This window comes from Elephantulus edwardii, unplaced genomic scaffold (assembly GCF_000299155.1).
Source record: "Elephantulus edwardii isolate Elephantulus edwardi_28Jun2011 unplaced genomic scaffold, EleEdw1.0 scaffold00044, whole genome shotgun sequence".
NCBI classification, from domain to species: Eukaryota; Metazoa; Chordata; class Mammalia; order Macroscelidea; family Macroscelididae; genus Elephantulus; species Elephantulus edwardii.
Genome location: NW_006399794.1, coordinates 1,326,495 through 1,352,503, shown reverse-complemented (window position 1 = coordinate 1,352,503; position 26,009 = coordinate 1,326,495). Strand labels below are relative to the sequence as shown.

At 43.6% G+C, this 26,009-nt stretch overlaps 1 protein-coding gene across 1 annotated transcript in view; it reads left to right on the top strand.

Moving 5' to 3' along the window:
• Positions 1 to 17,055, top strand: part of PARVA (parvin, alpha) — a 213,068-nt gene extending 196,013 nt beyond the window's left edge. Inside the window, 3 exon segments of the mRNA XM_006885407.1 lie at positions 3,610 to 3,711; positions 4,390 to 4,462; positions 16,979 to 17,055. Of these exon segments, the coding sequence (XP_006885469.1) occupies positions 3,610 to 3,711; positions 4,390 to 4,462; positions 16,979 to 17,055 (252 nt within the window).
• Positions 17,056 to 26,009: the final 8,954 nt, after the last annotated feature.

Genomic DNA, 26,009 nt, shown 5'->3' with positions numbered 1-26,009 from the left:
ATTTTTCCCATTTCCTTTGCCAATTCCTCCCTCCACCCATTAAATTGTGTGTTCCTATGATTTCCTCCCCCTCATCCTCACCCCTCTGCTCCCCCGCCCATCCTCAGCCTGCTGCTCCCCCCCCTTAGATCCTCATACACTTTTTACTAGTTATCTATTCCTAAATTAATGGCCTTATACAGTATTTGTCCTTATGGGATGGAGTTAATTCACTTAGCATAATGCTTTCCAGTCTGTCCCAAGTTAGGTAGTACTGCTTACTGGGAGTGGTCATGCTGCTTAAGTCTCTTTTTCATTGTTAGAATAATTCTTTAGCCTTTCTTTGCAGTTTCACTTTGTCATTTTCAAAGTGCTCTGACCACAATAAACTAATTTCTAGAAGGTCCCTGTGTTTCTTCCCTTCTGATCAGATTCTAGTTCTGCATCTTCAATATGTAAGTCTGTGCTCTGATCCTCTCAGAGTATCACATAGGAGACAGTTTGGTCTGTCAGTCCCATCGCTGATGAAATTAACTTTGAGGGCTTGAGGGCTTGTTAAGGTGGAACTAACTGTGAAGTCCTTTTCTGTAGTTAGTAAGTAACCTTTGAGGAGATACCTAGAGATTATTTAATTTATCCTATGGGGTCAGGATTGGTGGACGATTTATTAACAATCTGCGTTATGCGGATGACACAACCCTGCTTGCTGAAACTGAGGAGGACCTGAAGCACCTGCTGCAGAGTGTCAAGGACTGCAGCCTACAATATGGATTGAGGCTCAATGTCAAGAAGACAAAGATTCTCACCACTGGACCAATTGGCAGCATCAGGATGGATGGTGAAGAGATTGAGATTGTTCACAGCTTTAGTTTGCTTGGCTCCATAGTCAACAGTCTTGGCACCAGCAGCCAGGAAATTAAAAGGTGCATTGCCATGGGAAAGTCTGCTGTTAGGGACCTCTCCAAAGTGCTGAAGAGCAGTGGTGTCTTTCTGGAGACTAAGGTGCGTCTGATACAGGCCATGGTCTTCGCAATCACCTGTTATGCATCAGCGAGTTGGACAATGACCAAAGAGGATAGAAGGAGAACTGATGCCTTTGAGCTGTGGTGCTGGAGAAGAGTACTGAGAATACCATGGACTGCTAGAAAAACAAATAGATTTGTCCTGGAGAGGGTTAAACCGGGTGGCTCCTTGGAGGCAAGGATTCTGAGGCTCCGTCTAACTTACTTTGGACATGTAGTGAGGAGAGACCAGTCCTTAGAGAGGGACATCATGCTTGGGAGGGTGGAGGGACAGCACAGGAGAGGAAGGCTTTCTATGAGGTGGATTGATTCAGTGACTGGGGTAATTAGGATGGGAGTGTCGGAGACAGTGCGATTGGCACAGGACAGAGCGGAGTTTAGGGCTGTTGTACATAGGGTCGCTATGAGTCGCAGGCGACTCGACGGCACATAACAACAACAACATATCCCAACATCCTTTCATTCTTGACGACTCTCTATTAAGTGTGACTTTATTTTAAGCACTTAGGCAACTCCAGCTATTCCTGAAGACGATTCCTGGATCTGCAGTCAGGATCTAGCCCAGTCTGTGCGGGCCCTGGAATGAGCTCCATGTTCTCTTTGGAGAGCAGGGAATGCTCGGGAGAAGTGATCTTTCCTCTAGTTGGCCTTGGAACCTTCACCTTGGGTTTTATGGGGCAGGGAGTACGACAGAGGGAGTCACTGTGAGTGCTACCTAGCCCCAAGTTAGAGTCTGGCTGGTGCAAAAGGTTAATGCACTTAGCAGCTAACCAAAAGCTTGGTGTTCTGGGAAACCTCAGAAGAAATGCTTGGTAACTGTTTCCAAATAATCAACGACTGACAGTTCTCTTCTGACATACATGGGGCCACCATGAGTCAGGATTCACTCATTGGCAGCAGGTTTACAGGTGCCACCACATTGCTGGCACTAGCAGTTGGGGATGGGGAAGAGGAAGCAGTCTGACTTAGTACCATTTGTTGGCTATGAGTAACCATTAAACAAAAGTTCTCCCCTGAGCTAAAACATATAGAAAAATGAGGCCAGGTTAAGTAAAAGGACCTTTTGATTTTGATGCAGTAACAAGGGTCTGGTGCCCCTGGCTTGTCTACCCTGTGGCAGCCTGGGATGAGTCTTGTTTAGGCCTTAAAGGCATAGACAGAAGGGAGGAAGCTGCTTCAAGTATCTCTTGAGCAGGCCCATCTTCAAACTCTTATGTCAGTGACAAAGACCGAACCACAGGTCCACCAGCCAGGAAGAGCATCTGAGCCGACTCAGGCCCGTGTGCAATTCAATCTTGTTGTTTTAAGCTTTCTAAGAAGATTCCAATAATTTGGGCCTTTTGAATACTATAGCACTTAGTTGCTCAGCCTCCCAGACTGGGTTCTGGATCTGCTTCTGACCCTGGAGAGCCTGCTTCCTCTAATCTCACTCACCCCCTAGGTCCCTGTACCCTGCCTCTGCATACATCCTGACTGTCCAGCACACACGAATTTCACTTTCCCTTAAATGGAAAACCTGCAGTCTTCTGCACTTAGCAGGAGGCTACAGTCTCTGTTAGCACTTTGGACCAGGTTCCTAACCTGTCTGGACTCTTCTATGTTTTATTGAAGGGGCTGGACTCTAAGCCTTTGCCTTGGCCCTCAGGGTACAGTTCTGCTTTGCTGGCAAGAGCCAGTAAGTTGTGCCCTCAGTGCTCTTTTCTCAGATAGTAAAAACAGTAGAGAGAGCTCAGGTGGCCTAATGGGTCAGGAGTTATGTTGCCGATCCAAAGACAGGCAGTTTGAATCAACCAGCTGCTCCGCGGGAGAAAGATGGGCATCCTCCTCCTATGTGGTCTACAGGCTCTGAAAACCTTCTGGAGCATCAGCTGTAGGTGGATTCAAACTCAACAGCACACAACAGCAACAATAACAGTTGTTGTTGTTGTTATGTGCTGTCGAGTCGTTTGCGACTCACAGCAACCCTATGTACAACAGCCCTAAACCCTACTCTATCCTGTGCCAATCGCACTGTCTCTGACACCCCCATCCCAATTACCCCAGTCACCGAATCAATCCACCTCATAGAGGGTCTTCCCCTCTTGCGCCGTCCCTCCACCCTCCCAAGCATGATGTCCCTCTCCAAGGACCTGTCCCTCCTTGCAACATGCCCAACGTATGTCAAACGAAGCCCCAGAATCCTTGCCTCCAAGGAGCAGCTTGGTTTAACCCTCTCCAGGATGAATCTGTTTGTTTTCTTGGCAGTCCATGGTACATAACAATAGCAGTAGTTAATATTTATTAAGTGCGTCCTGCCTGCCAAGCAGTCTTCTAGGTACTTTTCCCATGTTAACTGGTTCAACCCTCCTGGCAGTCCTACGAAGTGATCCTATACTAATATCAACCCCATTTTCTATGTATTTTGGGGGGATTCAATTTGATCCATGACAGTAGAGCTGTGGCTCCTGTTTGAGGCCAGGCAGACCTAGGGCAACAGATCACAGTGAGCTCTCCTGCCTTGAGCCTCTGCTTCCAGCCCCCCATCAGCTGCCTGGGTAGGGAGCTCCCGGGGGAGCTGGTGGGGCTAGGAAGCTAGAAGCCCAGTGCCTCCACCCAGCTCTCCCTCCAGTTTGCAGACGGTGTGTACCTGGTGCTGCTCATGGGACTCCTCGAGGGCTACTTTGTGCCTCTGCACAGCTTCTTCCTGACCCCCGACAGCTTTGAGCAGAAGGTAAGGGGAGGGCCTGCCAGGGGTCCTGGGCCACATCCCCTGCACCTACCCAGGTGGTGCTTTCCCCACCCTAACCCTGGCCCAGGGTCTTCAGAGTCTGGAGGTGGGTGTACATTCCCATGAGCAGCTGGGCTGAGCAAGAGCTACCCCATACCAGACAGCATCCGGGATAGACTTTTCCGCCCCCTGCACCTTGGCCCATATGCTCCCCCAAGCACCACAGCCCAGCCTCACCTCATCTTGAAGTGGCAGCGAAGGTGGCTGTGAGGCACATCAGATCTGAGGTCCAGGCCCAGCCAAGCTGTGGTGACCTCTCATAGGCTGCCTCAGCCTGCACTCTGGGCCAGGGTTACTTGGCCCGAAGCAAAACCCCTGTCTGCCGCTGACTCAGGGCTGAAGTCTGAGCCTTTCAAGTATGTACAATGGCAGCCTTGAGTGTAAAGTCCTGGCGGTTGACACAGGAATGCAGTGGACAACTGTCATACTTCTCCAGGAGCATTTAGTCAACAGCAGACCGAGATCAACAAGCTCACACTCACCATTTCAGTAGTCACCTTTCTCCCTCAGAGTACAGCCATCTCTGGTTCCAGTGTTTCTTCTTTTCCCAGAGGCCCAGCCTCAGGGAACCCCAGGGGTCTGATGATGATTTTCCACTGTATGTCTCTCTTCTCCTCGCAGGTCTTGAATGTCTCCTTCGCCTTTGAGCTCATGCAAGACGGAGGGCTGGAAAAGCCAAAACCACGGCCAGAAGGTACCTGCCTCTTTTCTGGGCTCTGGGTTGTAACAAGAGGGCGAGACCTTCTTCCTGCACAGGGAAAGGCTCCCTGTGTGGGCCAGAGGGGAGAGTTTCTTTCGGAAGCCTTCTTTGCTATTTGTGGGGGAAAGTGGGACTGGGAGCAGCTGCTGGGTCCTGGAAGAAGCCCTTAGTGAGCTATAAATCACACAGTTGTGGGGGGAAGAAGACCCTGAAAATTCATGCATCACATCCAGAGGGACCAGGGCCCACACAGATGTTGTGTGCTGCTGCAAATGGGCACTTCCTGGGCCCAGATTTCTTGGTCCTTCTGTCCATTGGTAGGGGCCTGACCTGCCAGGGGTCTGCCTCCCAGCCAGCAAGGAAGGAAGATGATACAGATGTCAGTACAGGCAGCTCTGCCCTCGGCATAACTGCCTTCCAGTTCTGACAGGGGAGCCAAGGGTGAAGCTTGATTGGGGGATCTGGTTTGCAAATATAAGGCTGGGGGACAATGTAAAAGGGACAAAATGGCCCAGCAACCCCTCACGTATTCTCTGTGTATATGTCTCTGTCTCCTTTGCGTGTGCGCGCACACTTGTACATGTGCGCTCGCGCTCTCTCTCTCTCTCAGTGTGTGCATGTGTGTGGCATGTTCTTTCAGCAGACTTACTTGGTATGGATATTTATTTTCTGTCACTTAACTGAAATATTCCATTTTACCACCGCTGATGAGTCAACACTGTTACGGATCATTTTCTGTTTACATTGAAATGGAACATTGAGAATGCCACACATGAGTCCTTTTTCTTGCACTTTTCAAGTTGTTTAGAGACAAGTGAAAGATAGGAATGGTCTGCTTTCAGACTCCATCAGTACTCTGCTCCAAGCTTTGCCATCCAAACTTCCACATAGAAGGACTCGTTCACTGACTGTCCAGTGAGACTCATAACCTCTAGATCATGATATTCCAAGGGCAAGACAACCCCCTGACCTTGGGGTATACTTGCAACCAGCCATGGGAGAGACAAGATGCCTCTGAATCACCAATGTAAGGAGCTCTGGGAGATTAGTGGGAACTAGCCTGCCATCTGCCAACCCAAAGGCACATGGTTCAAATCCACCAGCTATTTTGTGGGGAAAAGATGGGCAATCTCCTTCTGAGCAAGTTACAGTCTCTGAAAACCTGCTCGAGGTTCAGTTATGATTTGGTTGCAGCTGTCAGCAACGAGTGTGTATGAGTCACCAAAATAGAAAGGCTGTGGGCAAGGTACAACAAAGAGGTTGTGAGAATTAAGGCGGCGAGCTTACTGCTATCTAGGTAAGGAAGGTGAAGGTTACATTCAGGTAGGTCTCTGAAGTGTAGAAAGAGACCAGAGACGTGAGTATCTCAGGATGACTCCTACCTGGAGTGTAGGGAGGACCTCAGCTTTTGAGACAGCAGAGCATGTGACCAAGCCCGTGAGAGACAGCACTGGGTTCCAGTGCCACTCTGCCAAGTACAGCCTTGGATTACTCACCCTCTCTATTCTTCCTATTCTTCACACCGATAAAATGAGACTTCTAGTAATGTGTACGTTGCAGTGTTAGAGATTATGAGATCTAATGCATAGCACCTGGTACCTAATAAGAACTGTAAGCAGTTACTATTTGGTTGGAGTATTAGGATTGTGAATCAGTATTGAGATAGGACGGTGAAGCTAGCTGGTGTGAGATCCTAGACAGACTTGATACCAAGACAGGGAGTTTGGCCTTAATTCCATAAGCAATGGGAGTCATGGCAGTTTTGTTAGCAAGTAAGTGCTTTGATCAGAGCCCCTTTCCAGGATGATCATGTGGAAGGCACGCGGCACTGACTTAGGGGTTGGATATAGACTGAGAAATATGGGATAAATTATGTCTACCGTACTGAAACAGATGAGAGAACTGTTTAAAAGGTATATATGACGAGGTATTATTGTCATGACAGGAGTCCAGAACGAAAGCTGCATAGTGGAGTGGACTTGGAGGGAGGGATTGTATAACAATGAAATAATTTTTCTTTTCTTTTTCAAATTGAGGAATGAACAGGAGGAGAGGGGTGGACAGGGAGAAAAGTGCAACAATGAATGAATGGAAATCCAAAGTCTCTAAATTTTCATTAAAATGAATAATAATTTTTAAAAAATGAAAAGGAAAAAAAAAAGACGAGAAGCTTATGTTTCTATCAGAGATTTGGACCAGTTCATCTCTGATCCATCTCTTAGGAATTTGTATTTCTCTCCTAGAGAGATGCTGAATCAGAATCCATACTGTTCCAATGATCTGTAAGAATTACCTGCAGCGCTGTGAATAAGACTCTGTATGGTAAGAGTCTAATTCAGTGTATTTGGGGTAGAAATGCAAGTTCTTCAAAGGGGCCAAACTGGAGTTAACTAGTTGAAAGCCTTGCTTTGGATGTTTAGAAGTGAACACCGTCTTCATTGTTGAGGAGCCCAGGAAGAGAATGAGGCTTGAGAGGGGAAGTGAAAATGTCGGTTTGAGGAACGCTGAAGTTGATAAGTTAGGAACCTCGGACTGACCCAGCACCGACCTAGAGTTCAAAAATACGGTTCTCTAGTTGGAAATCTGCTTCATGATAACAATGGACAGAAGAGGATGATGTATCAGGAACACTTGTAGAGAAAGAAAGAGGGTTAACCCAGAATCTGTGAAACTGCTTTCACTTAGAAAACTAGAGGGAAAGCATGGAAATCAGAGGAGGGAGGAAGCTGATGAAGAAATTGGTTGACTCTGCCCCTTGACTCTCCAATTCCCAACTGGAGTCAGCAGAGACCAATCCCTGATTCTCATTTACTGCCACCTTGTTTTTAGGCCCTGGCCATCCCTGGGAGAGGCCTCCAGCAGAGACGGAACTGAGCCCCGTGGGGCCTAGTGCCTGGGCGGAGGCAACTCTAACCCTCCTGATGCCATCAGAAATAGAGTCTTAGCATCTGTGGTCTAATAATGAAAATCTGAACTTTCTGAGTCTGACAGATCTAGATGATGACTTCTTGCCAACATTTCTGCTCCCATTCTCTTGGGCTGCTTAATGTGAAGTTCTGGTATTAGATGGTATTTCTGCTGATACTTTTGTTTTCAGGCATGCATGTAACCTCCGGGCAGACAATTTTTCAGTTTCCACCTATAAGGATATTTCAGCATATAGATAACACTTCTTATACAATGATTGAATTGCTTAATATGAAACTTCCTGACCAATGTGAATGGAAAAATACATCTGTTTTATTTGTTGTTACACTGGGCATTATGCCCATGCCGAAAATTTCCAGTGCACAAAGGAGAACTGAAATTGTATTTTGTAAAATTGGACTTTTTTGAGAGGTGCATCCCATACTCCCTCTAAGTTTCTGTCTTCTCCCTGAAAAGTGAGATTCAGTAGTAAATGCCATAAAGTTTATAAGTGACACGAGTGTGAGGGAGTGTGTTTCACAGTCGAATTTACTGTGGTGGAAGCATTCATGGCAGCATGCTTTTAGATATCTTTTAAAGAAAATCCATTCTGTGCTGTTTGACACTTAAAGCTTTTTTTGTACCTTGGAGCCTATTGGGAAGCTTTAGGTTTGCATTTTAAAAGACCCATCCTGCCCTGGCTCCATAATCTCCTAGCACTCTCAATAGTGTAAGCCAACTTGAAGTTTATGACCAGTGACACAGTTTATTTACTGGTATGAAATTGGCGACTTCTTTTATCCAGGATATCACTTCTTTATTTTATATTCATGCCTAGATTCCACCTAACAACACCAAAACCACACTGCCTTGTGTCCTAGCACATTCATCATCAAGTTTCATTAAGGCACCAGGGAAGAAGCAGAGTGGGACTTGGGAATCTAGTGCCAACAGAATCGAATCCATTAGACAGCCAGAAGGCTGGTGGACTATGGAGAGTCTAGTAGGTCGAGCCCACCTACTACCAGCAACGATGGCAGCTTAGGCGGGGGATGATGGCGGCTTAGTTCCAGTTGATTGATTAGCTTGTGGAAGAACTTGGTTGGTGACCAGTAATATATGAAATTGATCTCCTGCCAGATAGTGTGTAATAGCAGAGCAAAACTAAAACCAGACCCTCTGCTGTCTAGTCACTTCCAACTCATGGTGACCCTCAATGGGGTCTCCAGGCTTTAAGTCCTAACAGCGGGGAAGACTGCCTCATCTCAGAGCAGCTGGTGGATTCAAGTGATGAACTTTTCTGTTAGTCACCCAGCACTTAACTCACTACATCACCAGGGATTCTTACAGATCCAGAAAGAGGCAAAACTTTAATGCTCCAGTAATTCAAAGTACTGGGACAGAAGTGGAGCAACAGAAATTACTGGTGTGAATGTAAATTAATAGAAATATTTGAGAAAATAGCTTGTCATTATCTTATGTACTTGAAGTTCTGTAATAGTGTATGTGGTAGGCCGAGTCCCCAGAATGACGGTGTCCTAATCCCTGGAACCTCTTATTTGACTTTTTCAGGTGTTAGTAAAATAATGAGGGAGCTCTGGTGGCTTAGTGATAAGAAGTTGCACTGCCAACCTAAAGGCAGGCAGTTCAAATCCACCAGCTGATCTGTGAGAGAAAGATGGGCATTCTCCTCCAGTGTGATTTACTGCCCAAGAAAACCTACTGTGAGTCAGCTATGAAAGAAGGAGACAAGAGTCAAGGTCAGAGTGATGAAGCATGAGAAAGACTCAGCTGGCTATTGCTGGCCTTGAAAACCCAAGGGGACTATGAGTCAAAGAATGGCAACTCAGCTTATTCCAGGCTCGACCAGTTGGTGGCACTGGGTCACCAGGTGTCCTACCTTGGTCAGGGACCCCAAAGCAAGGCTTCAGAGAAAGGGCCTCAGCGTGACTGTGAAAGTCTGAGATGAAGAGGGAAGCTTCCCAGATGGATCTGTGAAGGGCCTGGCTACAACGGGCACATCTTGTCTGGTCCTCTAATGGCCCTGGGTGAGGGGAGGATAAACTGAGCTCTTATCTCTAACCAGAGGCGGTCTCCTCCCCAGAGCCTGTGTCTGATTTGTCTCTTTTGGGACACTGGCCTGACAACCTCTGCTCTGGTTGTCTCTAAGCCAAAGTGTCACAGCCTGCCTGTCTGTGTCCAGTGAGAGACCCTCCACCAGTATGCAGAATGGACCAGAGCAGTACAGAGTTGCTAATGGTACAGTGTATTAGGCAGTGCTTTTAATTGCATAGAGTCACAGTTCATTCCAAGGACTCTGTAGCCTCCCTCCTAGTTGAGATAGCCCAGTCCCTTGTCCCCCTGCTGTCCCGCCTGGGACTACCTGGATGGCCATTAGTTTTCTTGATAAGACAGAGGATAAACATGGCTGGCACATCCTTCCTTCTTCCTAGGTCCTGCTGGCTGTGATGGCCTGTAGAAAGAAGCAATTCTAGTTTCTCAAAGAGAAGAACTTAGCCTGTGTGAATGGCCCCTGAAGTTAAGTAGTGCAGAGATTACCTGGCCCCATATAGCAACCCTGCTTATGGGCAAAGATTAGACAGTGGAAAGGAAACTATCATTTGAGCACTTGATACTAGGTCTTTTTCCTAAAGATACTGCCCACCATTAGCAGTGATTAGAGTGATCACATTAGAGTGATTTAGAGGAGTTGAATGACTTTACCAGAATCATACAGCTGGCATGCAGAAAAGAGAAATCTGTACAGAAAGTAGATTAGTGGGTACTTTAGGCTAGAAGTGGGGGGAATATGAGGACTACAGGGGAGTGAGAGCTAATCTGTACCGCTGTCGAATATGACTCATAGTGACCCTAAGAACAACAAACAGATCTGAACCCTGTCCTGTCCTGTGCCATTCTCATCATCTCTGACACACTTGAACCCATTGTTGTAGTCACTATACCAACCCATCATGTTAAGGGTCTTCCTCTCTTTCACTGACCTTCTACCTTTCCAAGCATGATTTCTCTTTCCAAGGAATAGTCTCTCCTAGCAACATACCCAAAATTGATATTAAAAAAAAAAAAAGTTTTGTCATCCTTATTTCTGGCTACACTTTCCCCAAAACATACATGTTTGTATTTAGTTTATGGGATATTCAGTGGGTTTTTCCAACATCATAACTCAAAGGCATCGATCCTTCCTCTGTCATTCTAACTGATTGTCCAGTCCTCAGATGCTTAGCAAGTGATTGAAAAGACCATGACCTAAATAAGGCATACTTTGGTCTTCAAACTGATATCATTAATCCTCAGAAATTTGGAGAGATCCCTGAGAGCAAGTTTGCCCAGTGTACTACATCTCCTGATCTTCTGACTGCTGGGATCAAGGGTGTTGATTGTGGATCCAAGTATGATGAAGTCATTGACAATTTCAATCTTTTCTCCATCTCTCATGATGTTGCTTACTGGTCTGGTGGTGAGGATTTTTGTTTTCTGATGTTAAAATGTTGAAGCTGTAGTCTTTCATCTTCTGCAATAAGTGTTTCATGTCCTCCTCACTTCGAGCACTCAGGGTTGTGTCATCTGCATAGTGCAGGGTGTTGATGAGAAATACTAGGCACCATCAAATTCATCCTGCCATGATGCCCCCATGTATGTCACAGTAGATCTGCACTTGACAGCATGTTCAGTGGCTGGTTTTTCAGGAGCAGATCAGCAGGCCCTTTTTCTGAGTAATCTCTGGGTAGACTCAAACCTCTATCTTTTCAGTTAAAATTAAACATGTTAACTCAGGGTAAAGGGTTTCTTTCTGACGATGAAAATATTCTAAAATGGATTATAAATATTCTACAATATATCTATAAATATACAGAAAGCTATTGAATTGTGTACTTTAAGTGGATTATATATTAATTAGCCCTCAATGAAAGTATTGAAAACAAAATTTAAAAGTGAGCATTAAAACAATCAGTTTGACAGCAACAATCGCGGAGGGAGTTAAACAGGGCAACAAACAGCAAATGTTGGTGAGGATTTGGGGAGATGGGAACTCTTACTCACCGCTGGCGGGACTGTAAAATGGAACCACCACTCTAGAAGGTTGTCTGTTGCTTCCTCAAAAGTTGTAAATAGAAATACCATTTGACCCAGCTATCTTACTACTTGGAATACGCTAAAGAAATCAGAACCTTGATGCAAACAGACATATGCACACCCATGTTGATTGCAGCATTACTCACAATAGGGAAGAGGTAGAAGCAGCCCAACTGCACATCTTCAAACAAATGGGTAGAAAATTTGTGGTCCATTCACATAATGGAATATTATGCAGCATTGAAAAACAATAAACTTGTAAAACACTATATAACATGAATGAGTCTGGAAGGCATGCTGAGTGAAAAATATCTCAGTCAGAAATGGACAGATTTCGTATAAGACTACTGTTATAAAGTTAGACTGACACAGAGAGTAGGGAAAGAACAGGAAAAGAGTGGATAGATGATGAACTCTGTACTGGAACAGATGAAAGAAAGGACTGTCTGAAAGAATGTATAATTAGGCATTATGGTATGACAGTTAACTGGAAGAGGATTTGTGTTACAAAGTGGAATGAGGGCGGGAGAAGGAAAAAAGGAGGAAAAGGTGGTTCAATGAATAAATGAAAACATTAATTAAAATCACAATAAAAACATTTTAAAAATCCATGTGAGATATTTTCTTATAGTCAACATTTTCTTTATCTCACAACCCCTTTTTCTTTATCATTATTTTTTTTTATTTTTTTTTTTACAGAGGTTTTGGATTTCCATTCATTCATTGCCGCAATTCTCTCCCTTCCCACCCCTCCCCACCAGCTCGCTTCCCCCTCCAAAGAGAGAAAAAAGAAAAAAAATTCCTTCATTAGTATACAATTCCCACGTCCCTTCCCCCCTACTCCCCACCTCGAGTACACTTCTCTATGCAACCTTAATTCTGGATTCCTGTGCTAACCATACTAATCATATATCACTTCTAATCTGTTCTTTCCCTTATCTGTTTCAATACAATATATATAATTTATCCAGTTTTTTTCTGTCATACCCCCACCCTGATGTCAGACCCATTCTACAACAGTGGCACCATGCAGTATTTGTCCCTTTGTGACTGAGATATTTCACTCAGCATAATGTCCTCCAGGGTCACCCACTTTGAATAATATTGCATGAGTTCGTTGTTTTTCAATGCAGCATAGTATTCCATTGTGCAAATATACCACAGCTTCTCTATCCATTCATTTGTTGATGGGCCCTTAGGCTGCTTCCAACTCTTTGCTATTGTAAACAAAGCTGCAGTAAACATGGGTGTGCATATATCTGCTTGGATGGCATGATCCACCTTGAGTTGGTTTTTGTATATGGAGTGAGGTGTGGATCTTGTTTTAGTCTTCTGCATACAGCTTTCCAATTTTTTAAATTGTAATTTTAAATATACAAAGAAATTGGTCTTTCATTCACTCAGACAGATTCACCACCCCCCTCTTCAATACATAATGCAGTCTCATTCTTTCACTCTTCATTGCTAATTGCAGTACACGTGTCTGCTGGTCCATTCTTTTCAGAATGACCTTCCTTTTACTTGTTCCAATTCAGTGTTCATTATCTACCCGTACTTTTCATGCTCTCTCCTTGTCACCCCTCCTGTAACTCTTTATTTTATAAATAGTCTTATACAGTATTTATCCTTTTGTGACTGAGTTATTTCACTAAGCATGACATCCTGTAAAACTCCTTAAGGTTATGTAGAGTTTCACAAGTTCTTAGTCTTTTCAATGCTGTATAATAGTCCATTAGATGAATGCACCACACTTTATCCATTCATTTGTTGATGGGCACGTGAGCTGCTTCCACCTCTTTGCTGTTGTGAATAATGCTGCTGCAATTAACATGAGTGTGCATGCGTATATTGTGCCACAGCTCTGATTTCTTTAGGATATATTCCCAGGAGTGGCATAGTTGGGTCATTTCTAATTTCAACCTTCTGAGGAAGCCCAGACTGCCACAGATAATGGTTGTACCATTTTATAATCCCACCAGCAGTGCATGAGGGTTCCAATCTCTCTACATCCTCGGCAGCACTTGCTGTTCGCTGTCCTGTTGAACTGTGCCATTGTTGTTTGGATAAGATGATAATCTCACTGTTATTTTAATTTGCAACTCTAATAGCTAGTGATCATGAGCATTTCTTCATGTGTTTGTTCACCATCTGAATATCTTTAGTGAAGAATCTTTTTATATCTTCTGCCATTTTGCAATTGGACTGCTTGTCTTTTTCTATTTGAAGTGCTAGAGAATTCTATAAATTTTAGATATGAGTCCCTTATCAGCTATGTCACTGCCAAATATTTTCCCTATCTTTGGGCTTTCTTTTTACTCTATTGGAGACATTTTTGATGCACACAAGGATTTGATTTTTTAGAAGGTCTTAGTCATCATCTAGTTTATCATCTCCTGGTTGTGGTTAAAAGTGCATTCATGTCATGGATTAGGGATTCTAAATTTGGTCCTATTTTTTCCTCTAAGGATTTTTTTTGTTTTTGAGTTTGCCTGTAGGTCACTCACCTTTTAAAATGATGACTCTTCCCGCCTCCCTCTATCTGTATCTGTCCTTCCTCAGTCCCCACCTTCTTCCTTTGCACCCATGTCCACTGCCTATAAGGCAGTCCTGGTTATAAATGAGGTCTAATTCTAAGTATATCTTTTAAGTAAGTTTTGTAGGTGAGTTAGAACATGCCCATACATTTCTTTTTTATTTTATTTTATTATTTTTGTGTGCGTGTACCGTCAAATCAGATCTGACTGGTACAGGAGGAGATTGTCCCTCCTTCCCCGGCAGAGCATCTGGTGGATTCAAACCGTGCACCTCTGGGATTGTAGTTGCAGCTCCTTGCCACTAGGCCACCAGAGCTCCCCGCCCATACATTTCTTATTTCATTTCAGTGCAAGAAAGCTCTCAGAAGCTTTTCAGTGATTTAAAAATTGCACAGGCAGCAAGTTAAGGTGATTGTAATGAAGAGTTTGTTTCACATAGGGGTCAGCGCAGTCCTTTCAGTGTGAGGGCAAGTTTATGTTAATGTTAAAGGGCAAGTATGAGTTGTTCCTAAGTCTGACATTTGTAACCTGGGGACTGTCTGTACTTCTTGATCCAATCTGTTTTTAACACTTAATCTCCCCCCAAGTCACCTGCTCGAGCCATGTCGCAGGGAACCTATTTTCAGCCCTAACCTCCTTCCTGTCTGGAGAACATGGGACACCGGTAGCCACCCCCTCTTTCTGGAATTCTCTTCCTTGGCTCCCAGGACACTGAGCAGTCATTCATTCACTTATCTGTTAATATCTTCTGAAGGTCAGTGCATGGCAGGTACTGGGCCACACACTGAAGCCAAACAAAACAGCTCAGGCAGTCCAGGTGGAGGCAGAAAGATACATAATGCATAAACGTACAGGCTCGTGAAGGGTTTGGAAATGAACCGCAACACATATCATCACCATGAACTACCATGTATTGATCTGGATCAGTAAGAGAGGAAAACGCAGGTCAATAAAAGAAGAGTTCACTCCCCACGGTTCCTTCCAACTTTATTGTTGGATTGATTCCAATTTGTAGTGACTTTTAAAAAATGCAAAAACTAAAAAAAATAACAAACACAAAAAACCTCACTACCATCAAATCTGTGGCATCTGTAAGACTGGTATTAACCAGTATGGTAACTCAGTGCCACCCTTCCCCCTCCACAGACTTCTTCCCGTTCGACCACATAGGATTCTTAGTTATGTTTCTTAGCAGTTTTATTCATAGAGTGTTGTTATTGTTTGCCATAAAGTCAGAATGGACCCATAGCTGACCCTCCAGAGGGTTTTCAGAGCCACAAGAGGAGACAGCCCATCCTTCTCCTGCGGAGCGGCTGGTGGATTCAAACTGTGTGCCTATAGGATGACAGGGCAGCTTCTTACCACTCGGCCACCAGCGGTCATAGGGGATAAATATAGTTGTACTTTTTTTTAGTGTAATATTTCTTTGCTTATATGAATAGTAACAACAGAAGTATAAAAATTGTAAACATTAGATTACAGCATTATTAGTAACTGAACAGATTAGATGCCTCTTTTTCTTTTCCCCCCTCTTCTTTTCCTTAAAGTACTACTTCATTCTCAAAAAAGTGGCTGCTGTAGGTTCACAGATATGCACTGAAATCCTGAAGGCACGCAGTTCAAGGCCATCAGCTGCTCCACAGGAGAAAGATGGGCAATCTCCTCCTGTGTGATTAACTGCCTCTAAAACCCCGCTGGAGGGTCACTATGGGTCGGTTCTGATTCTACGGTACATAAAAACAACAAGCATTAGCTACACCACCAACCTTTTGGTTATTAGATGAACACTCAAACTCTACACCACAAGGGTCTTTTTCAATCAGCTTGATGACAGTGGGTTTGAGTTTGGTTTGGGGTTTTGGTTTAGTCCACGCTGAGTTGTTCTTGACGGCACTTAACAACAGCATGCTAATTTTGAACATAATCCTCTCTCCTTTCTGAACTTAACATTGTCATAAGCTTTTTGCATTTCCTTCTGATTTTACTACTGCACTGAACAGAATTCTTCTTCTTTTTTTATTTCTTTTAAAAATCTATTTACTCCAGTTCTTCAAAACAATGTTTTCTAAGGAAGGGAATGTAGAGGTTTAAGAGCAGACAGGAAGCCTTATGGGGGAAGAAAAAAGCAAAGGAACCAGTAAAAGGTTAGAGGAAGGACCGGAGAAGATGATAATTGGAGGATGGATGGATGGACGGTAGATGATGGATGGGTGAATGGGTGGAAGCAAAGGACACAAGAAGTGGCTGTGTAAAAGCTCAGAAGCTCCCAGTAGAACTTTCCTGAGAATCTAATTCCCCAGCCTGCTTTCAGAACCTCAACTCTTATCTACTTGATTCTTAATCCGAATCTGTCAGTAACACATGTTTACTCAGTCCTCCTGGCGAGGCCCCCTTCTCTGCTCAGTTGGTCCTGTACTTTGAGGGACACTCTCTTCTGTGGGAAAGAGCCATTTAGCATCCTATTCACCACCCTTCACCAGTAGCCCAAGGCTGTCTTTCTGTCTCTCATGGTGAGCTCAGTGGTGGGGGCTGGAGGCAGAGAAAGGGGGATTCTCAGGGACAGGTGAGACTTGAGATGACAGAGTCAGAAACAGTGCCTCACTGGCTTACAGATGTTGCTTCTGAAGGGAAGTCAGAACACTCTGGCATCTGCTTTATTTTGGTAAGCAGTGAGACCCTGTGTCCAGCCTCTCTGCCCCTCACTGTCCTCTGCTCCAGCTTCTCACTCAGCCCCTCCTTCCACAATCACCTGTTCCAGGTAATTCACCAGCAGAATCACCCCAAAAGCAATACTCTTCTCTCCCAGCAGGACAAGGAAATCCTCAGGGGCAAGGGGTGATGTCCTGTGGGTGAGCACCCATCGAGGACCATGCTGGACATCCATGGTGGGTGGCAGATGGAAGAGACAGGGCATGCCACCTTCGGGCCACCATGACTCCACTGAAACAACATGTGGGTTTTATCTCCTGTGCAGACATTGTCAACTGTGACCTGAAGTCCACTCTGCGAGTGCTGTACAACCTCTTCACCAAGTACCGGAACGTGGAGTGAGCCTCCCTGGACGCCCTGCTGCCCAGAAGCTCCTGCTGTGGGCAGACTGGACCATCCTCCTTACCCTGCTTCTTCCCGTCTCCTGCTCTGTGCTCTCCCACAACCCCAGCTGCAACCCGCCAACACGGGGGATTGACATTAAGAAAGGAATAATCAATAACTACGCAGCTGGCCACATTCCCCCAGAGTCTGGGAACTCACCCAGCAGTGACCTGGGAAGATGGTTACCTTCCTCCTGCCAATTCCAGATTTCCCTGGTTAGGGTTTGAGAACCAATTTAGGCAAAAGAATGATACTAGAAGATAAATCTAGAGATAGCAGTCACCATGTAAAGGCTGTAAACTGTATGCCAGGCACTGCACATGTACTCTGATTATACTCTAGCTCCTTATGCCTCCCGGTGAAGTAAGAGTTAAAGTCCCCTTTTACAGATGAGGAAACCGAGGCTTGGAGGCATTAAGTGCCTTGTCGGAAGCTGGGATTTGCTTTTCGTCTTTGAACAACATATTTGTTAATAACTGGCCAATGACCTCCCATACTTGGTGCATTGTGAGTGAGTGTGTGTGTGTGTGTGTGTGTGTGTGTGTGTGTGTGTGTGAAAGAGAGAGGGAGGAAGGAAGAATGAGTAAGTATCTCTGTAAAGAAGACACAAGCCCACTGACCTCCCCCAGGACAGGCAAGATCAGAGCTTAGTGATTCATGTAGAAATTGGCAAATCAAGTTGAACACAATTAATAGAGTGTGTGTGTGGCAGGAGTCATGTCCCTCAAATCCTTTGTGCAAATGAAAATTACTCTTAATTCCTTCAGATTTATAATAACCCATACTCTGATTTCAGGGTGACATTTGGGAAGGATTCTGTTTAGAATTAATGGAGTGGCACATTTTGCAGCCTTTTTGCTTGATTGCATGTAATGGAAATGCCCTATATTTTCCTGCAAAATAAGTACTCAATTCATTATCATTAGGCAGATGTATAATACATTCAGGCACCACAGAGAGCTGGGCACAGGCCCATGTGAGCCTCACTTGGGAAGTAGGGCTCTTCAGCAGGGACCCTTGAACTTTAAAGAAAGGGACTCCTTTTTTCCTTCTAATTGATCATTTAGACCATTTCTGGCTGAGTCTGCCCACATGCAATTACCGGCTAATTCAGGCGAGGAAAAATGTAAGTCGTTTAGACCAAAGTCGAGCAGTTTCCTTGCGTGGGTTACTCGAGGGGTTGTGGTTTCTTGTATCTCCTCTCTGTGAACCCAACTTTGAAGTAGAGGCCTGTAGTTGTCCTTAGGCTGTTAGGGCCCATAGAAATAGCAAAGGGATTGAAGGGGGTAGTTAGAGGGGCAGGAAGCATGGAGAAACATCCTCACACAAAACATCCAAGGGGTCCCTCTCAGAGACAGATGAGATTCGTGGTGATGGCCACTTGTTCCCTGAAATTAACCAAATCCTTGGAGTAAAGCATTCATTAACTGGTGCTGAAGGTTTCTGGGTGGTACACATGATTTACTCTCAGCTGGTAAACAAAAGTTGGTGATTCAGACTCACCCACAGAACCCAGGAAGAAAGCCCTGGCAATCTGCTTCCTAAAGATCACAACCAAGGAAACCTTGCTCTGTGACACGTGAAGTCCCCCTGTGTTGTTATACACTTGGTGACAAGCAACAAACAAGAGCCGTCAATATTAGGTCTTCAGTCTAGAAATTTCTGAAGTATATGCAGTATACTGCCCAGAGGCCGGTACCAGAATTGTCACTACTTATCATAAAAGATGGCCCATTTCACAAAACTCCTCTCCCATTTCTGTGTGAGGAACTCAAAGTGATCTTTACCTAGTTAGACCTCCCATATTGTCTAAAACATTCCTTTCAACTCTCTCATTATCCCTGACAGTCTGTGTGCAGTAACTCAGAACCCATAAAACTTACATAAACGGCATGTGTCTTTGCTGAGAAATCATTGTCACTCGGTTGCTTTGATGAACATTGAAAACATAAAAGCAGTATACTTTTCTGTGTCTCTGTATGTAAAAGAACACAATACTTTATTTACAGAATTAGTCAATATTGTGTTTTTCATGAGGCAGCCCTGCACAGTATAATATTTCTGTTTGTTGTCTTAAATTGCTGATAGTAAATCAAGATAAATAATTGCTTTGTCTCCTTGAGCAATATAAAGTAGTATGAAATAAGAGGAATGCCTCCATTTAAACATGCTTTGCTAGAAGAATTTGGTCTCCTTTTTTGTCTTTTCTTTTAACTTCTTACATTCAAGTAGCAAATGTACATAGACCCTAATTAAGAACACCCTTTGGCATATTTATATATACAAAGTGAAAACGGATTGGAACATTATCAGAAATTTCCATTTCAGAGCCACATTCTGTCTTTGCCTCAGTCCAGAATTCCAAGACTTATGCTTAGGGCTGGATTTATAGCCCTATTGTCTCCTTTAGAGGTTTTGTTTAAATTCTAGGCTCTCCTGCTTAATAAACAGCATATGTGTTTGAAGAGGGCAAAAGTCATCAGAATGATGTTGTAATTCTACTCTGTACATGTGATCACTATGAGTCAAAGTCAACAGCACCTAACAACAACATTTTTAACAGTCCTTTCACATTTTTAAAATGAGAACGTGAACATATTATAAATTGAAATGCACACATCTCCCACCTGCCTGCGCTGTTATGGTTGTTGTTAGGTGCCGTTGAGTCAAGCACGACTCATAGTGACCCTATGAACAAAAGTTCTGAACCCTGCTGTATCCTGCGCCTTCCTCACACTTCCTGACACATGAAAGCACATTGTAGCAGTCACCATATCAATCCATCTGGTTGAGGGTCTTCCTCTCCTTCACCAACCCTCTCTACCCTTCCCAACATCATGTCCTTCTCCAAGGAATGGTACCTCCTAGCAGTATGTCCAAAGTATGTGAGGTGAAGCCTCATCATTTTTGCCTCCAAAGAGCACTCCAGCTGCACCGTTGCCAAGACATAGCTGTTCATTCTCTTGGCCATCTGTGGGATGTTCAGTGTTCTTCTCCAACACCATAGCTCAAAGGCGTTAATTCTTTTTCTGCCATCCTTATTCATTGGCCAGGTCTCAGATGCATAACTAGTAATCAGAAAGACTATGGCCAATTACTTGGAAAGATCCCTAACTGCAGATTTTTCCCAGTGCAATGCATCTTCTTATTTCCTGGCTGTTTCCAAGGGTATTAATTGTGGATCCAAGCAAGATGAAGCTATTGACAGTTTGAATTTCTTTTCCATCCATCATGTCGCTGCCTGTCGGTCTAGTGGTAAGAATCTTAATTTTCCTGACATTGAGATGCAATCCATACCAAAGGCTGCATTCTTTGATCCACGCAATAATTGTTCTAAGTCCTCCTCACTTTCAGCAAGCAAGGTTGTATCATCTGCTTAACGCAGGTGAGTCTCCCTCCAATCCTGATGCCATAGTCGTTCTCAGAAAGTCTAGCTTTCCTCATCATAGAGTCTCCAGATTCTCGGATCATTTGCTCAGCATACAGATTGAATAGGTATGGAGAGAGTATAATACAACCTTGACTCACCCTCTTCCCTTTTCCAAACCATGTAGTGCTCCCCTGTTCTGTTCACACAACAGCCTCCTGGTCCAGGTATAGGTTCCACATGAGCACAATCAAGTGCTCTGGGATTCCCATTCTTCTCAATGTCAGCCGCAACTTGTCATGGTCAGAAACCTTTGCATAGCCAATAAGGCACAAATAGACTTTCTTCTGGTATTCTTTACTTTCAGCCAGGATCCATCTGACATCAGCAATGATATTGCTGTGCCACAGCCCCTTCTAAATCTTGCTTGGACTTCTGGCAGTTCCTTATCTATGTACTGTTCCAGCTGTTTTTTTAATTCTTTTCAGCGGTATTTTGCTTGCATGTGATATCAATGATGTCGATTGCCTTCGAGTCGAGCACGTCTCAGAGCGATACCATGAACAAAAGGCCTGAAGCCCCTTTAAGACCATCGACATTTATCAAAGTTTATAGTTTCTAGAGGCATGTTTTTTAGGAAATAGATGCCACCTCTGTTTCCAAACCTGTCCTAGTATGTTGGTTTTATGTGCCATTGAGTTGCCTGTGATGTATAGCGACCCTACTATCTACAGCAGCTCTGAACCCTTCCCTGTCCTGAGCCTAACTCCGACACATATGACCCTATGAGTCTCACTAACTCCGACACACCAACCCCCATCATCCCAGTCACTGTATCAATCCATCTCATCCGGGGTCTCCCTCTCCTGCGCTGTCCTTCCACCCTTCTGAACATGACGTCTTTCTCTAAGGACCGATCTCTCCTGGCCATGTGATACTGTTTGACAATTTCCACATTCAGCTGGATCACCTTTCTTGGGAATGGGAACAAATATGGACCTCTTACAATCCATTGGCCCGACAGCCATCCTCCAAATGTCCTATCAAGGGTGTGAAAAAATGAAAGCCCTCCCAGGAGAGGGACATCATGTTTGGAAAAGTAAAGGGTCCATAGAAAAGAGGAAGACCCTTGACGAGACAGGTTAACAGAGTGACCAGCAATGGATTTAAGCACAGCAGAAGTTGTGATGTCTCGGAGTTGCAGTGTTTTGTTCTGTTGTACATATGGTTACTGAGTCAGAGCTGACCCAGGAGCCCCTAAAACACCCGGAAGAAAGTTACTACGCTTTTCAAAAATAGAGACTGAAACCAACAAGGGAACAGGGCAGGTGGTATTTTACCAGAAATGTCCTCATATGCCTTGAACTGAATTTTAAAAACAAATGTGGATTTACTTTTTTTTTAAATGGCACAGCTTTGGTCTGGTAACCAAAGTATTGGCAGTTCAAATCCAAGAGCTGTTACTTGGGACAAAGATTAGTCACGTCTGCTCTTGGTAAGATTTACAGCTTTGGGAACCTGACGGAAAGCCAGTATGAGTGGAAATGGATTCAAGGGCAGTGGGATGGGACTTCTAATTTCTAATTTGAGAAAGTATCTTTTTTTAAAATAAAAAAGCAAGACATTGCTTCTCAAAACATACTAGAATGGGATAATCTGTAATCATCAGTCATTATATATATTGTTATTAATGTTATGCATGCATAAAAGATCAAGATGGGTGGAACATAATATGCTTTGTAAACTTGCTCAAATCAGTTTTTAAAATATTAACCATTTTCCATTTATTGCTGTTGGCTCCATTCTGACTGATAGCAACACTATAGGACAGAGTAAAATTCCCACAGTGTTTCCAAGGCTTTAATCTTAACAAGAAGAGACAGACTACCATATCTGTTTCCTTTGGGAAAGTTGTTGTTGTTGTTGTTGTTTGATGCCATCGAGTCGTAGACAACTCATAGCGACCCTATGAACGAACAGCCTGAGCACTGTTCGTACATAGTTTCCGGAGGCAAGCCATTTCGGAAGTGGATGCCGCTCCTGCTTCCAGGCTTGATTTAGTCGGGAAGCTCCAGCCAACACTGTCCACCATGGGTGCCCATTACCACATTGGTACATCACTGTCACAGTCTTCAGCATCACAGCAACTACGAGTTACCTCTGTACAGCAACGCACAGACCAGTGCTATACCACCTAGAAGAATGTTTGACAGGAAGACAATTTGAACCTGGCCGAGGGCCACAGATGACAACCACCCACCTTCTGCTTGGTAGCACAGCTTCCTTCCACTAGGCCAACGTAGCTCTCTCTTGGTCGTCGTCATTGTTATTGTTGTTTGATGCCATTGAGTTGTAGACGACTCATAGCGACCCTATGAACGAACAGCCTGAGCACTGTTCATACATACAGTTTCCAGAGGCAAGCCAAACCAGGAACAACATGGCCGCTTCTTTCCCAGCTGCCTTGGGAAAGTTAAAAAGTAAAAAAAATAAACAAAAATCCTCATTGCCATCAAGTCAAAACCAACTCCTAGCTGATCCTCCAGCATGTATTTTGCTGTCAAGTCCAGCTGCCAGCTGATGCTTATCTACTATATTAGAAAACTCCTATTTCACAGGCACATGCACAGAACTGGCATTTCTGAAATCTGGGAGAAGAATTCCTTGTTATCAACAGATCATCAGGTCTCCTGGAGTTGGTTGTGGTTTTCAATTGCTGTTATCAGTACTTTTTAATTATGATTTACTGTTAACCTTATCATTATCAGTTCGTTTTGTTGTGGGTTGCTTGGTTAACCCTACCAAGTGTACCAAAGCTTTTTTGCGTCATCGACTTTTCTGGGGCTGTAATTTCCCAATAACTAGAGTCTAAGGCATATATACATTGTGGTTCAAATATGAAGCATGCATACTCCAATGTTAAAGGAAATGTATATATAATCTACTCTTCCCCCAAATTATCGCTAATTTAGTTTTCCACTGGAGAATTAAAGTAGATCGAATTGGAAGGTGAAGCTGTTTTTGCCTGGCAAACTATGGGTCCTGGGGATGCTGGTGGCACCATCGTCTATGCAGGAGAACAGGTTCAATTCTCAGCCAGTGACTCTCATTTGTAGCCACCACTCATCTGTCCACAGAGGCCTTGTTGTTGCTGTGATTCTAAGCAGGTTTCAGCAGAGCTAGCAGATGAAAATGTATTAACAAGAAAAGCTTGGCAACCTATTGTTAAAGAAATCTTTAAAAACTCAAACTCGTTGCCATCAAACCAGAACCAACTCATAGCTGACCCTCCAATGAGTTTTCCAAGTCTATAAATTACAGAGAAGAGATTGCCCATTTTCTCCTGCAGAGAAGCCGGTGGATTCATACCACCCACCTTTGGATTGGCAGTTCAACTGGCTATCAACCTTGTTATGTGCAACTAATCTTTTGAATTACTGACTGCTGGTGCCAGGGGTGTTGATTGTGGGGTCCAAACAGGATCAAAATCTTTAATAACTTTAATCTTCTCTCCATTTATCATGATACTGCCAGAAATAAGGATTTTTTCCCCTTGATGTTGAACACTGCAGTCACTGATTTTTTCAGCAAGAAAGGTTGTATCATCTGCATAATGTAGGTTACTAATAAGTCTTCCATATCACATTCTTCATAAAATCTGATTTCTGGTATGATCTGTTCAGAATATAGAGTGAAAAGATATGGAGAAACTATTTAACTCTGATGCACTCCTTTTTTTTATTTTGAGCCATGCAGTGTTCCCTTGCTCTGTTCAGACAATACCTTCTTGCTCTACGTATAGATTTTGAATGAGTACAATCAAGTGCTGAGACTCCCATTATTCTCATTATTAGCCACAATTTGTTGTGATCCACACAGTCAAATACCTTTGTCTAGTCAGTAAAAACAAATAGATAACCTTCTGGTACTTTCTGCTTTCAGCCAAGATCCGTTTGACATCAGCAGTGATATCCCTAATGCCACAACATCTTCTAAACCCAGCTTGTATTTCTAGCAGTTCTCTGTCGATGTACTGTTCTAGTTATTTTTTATAATCTTCAGCAAAATTTTACTTGTTTATGGTATTAGTGATATTGCTCAATAACTTCTACATTCTGTTGGACACATTTTTGGAGATTGGGAATAAATATTAATCTCTTCCAGTCAGTTGACCAGGCAAGTTGTTCTCTAGATTTCTTGGCACAACCTGGTGAGCACATCCAGGGCTTCATCTGTTTGTTGAAATATGTCAATTGGTATTCCATCAATTCCTGGGCCCTTATTTTTTGCCAATTCCATCAAAGCAGCTTGAATTTCTTTCTTGGTTACCACTGGGTTTTGATTCTATGCTACTTCCTGAAGTGGTTCTGTGTCGGCCAATTCTTTTTGGTGCAATGACTCCATGTATTACATCCATCTTTTTTTAAAAGTATTGTTTTAATTTTTTTTATTTTATTATGTTTGTGTGTGTATACCGTCAAATCAGATCTGACTGGTACAGGAGGAGATTACCCCTCCTTCTCCGGCAGAGCATCTGGTGGATTCAAACCGCGTACCTCTGGGATTGCATTGCAGCTTCTTGCCACTAGGCCACCAGAGCTCCCCTCATCGATCTTCTTTTGATGGATCATTCATGATTTAGCCCATAGCACCTTTAAGTACTGCATTTCAAGGCTTGAATTTGTTCTTCAGTTCCTTCAGCTTGAGAAATGCCAAGCCATTCTTTCATTTTAATTTTCTGACTCCAGTTCTTTGCACATTTCTTTATAATACGACTGCTTTGTCTTTACAAGCTGCCCTTTGAAATCTCTGTTCAGTTCTTTAACTTCCTGATTTATTCTCTTTGTTTTGGCTCTCAGCATTCTAGTGCAATATTTGGAGTCTCTTCAACACCCATTTTGATCTTTTCTTCCTCCTCTGTCTTTGTTATCATCCTTGATATCGTCCCACAGCTCATCTGGTCTTTGTTCATCATTATTCAATGCCTCAAACATATTCTTGAGATGGTTTTTAAATTCAAATGAGCTAGACTTAGGGTCACAGTTTGGTTTTTATAGCTTTCATTTTCTTTAGCTTCCACTTGAACTTGCATATGAGTAGTTGATGGTCTGTTCCACAGTCAGCACCTGGCCTGGTTTTCACAGCTGATACTGAACTTCTCCAACTGTCATTTCCACAGGTGCAATCAGTGTGATTCCTGTATAGTCCATCAGGTGAGGTCCATGTGTATAGTTGCCATTTATACTTTTTATAAAAGGTATTTGCAATGAATAAATCACTAATTGTACAAAATTCTTTCATCCAGCCTCATTTCTGTCACCAAGTGCATATTTTCTGACTAATGACTAGGGAGGATAGAAGGAGAAGAGTACTGAATGTACCATGGACTGCCAAGAAAACAAATAGATTCATCCTAGAGAGGATTAAACCAGGTTGCTCCTTGGAGGCAAGGATTCTGGGGCTTTGCCTGACATACTTTGGACATGTTGTAAGGAGAGACAGGTCTTTGGAGAGGGACATCATGCTGAGCAGAGTGGAGGGACGG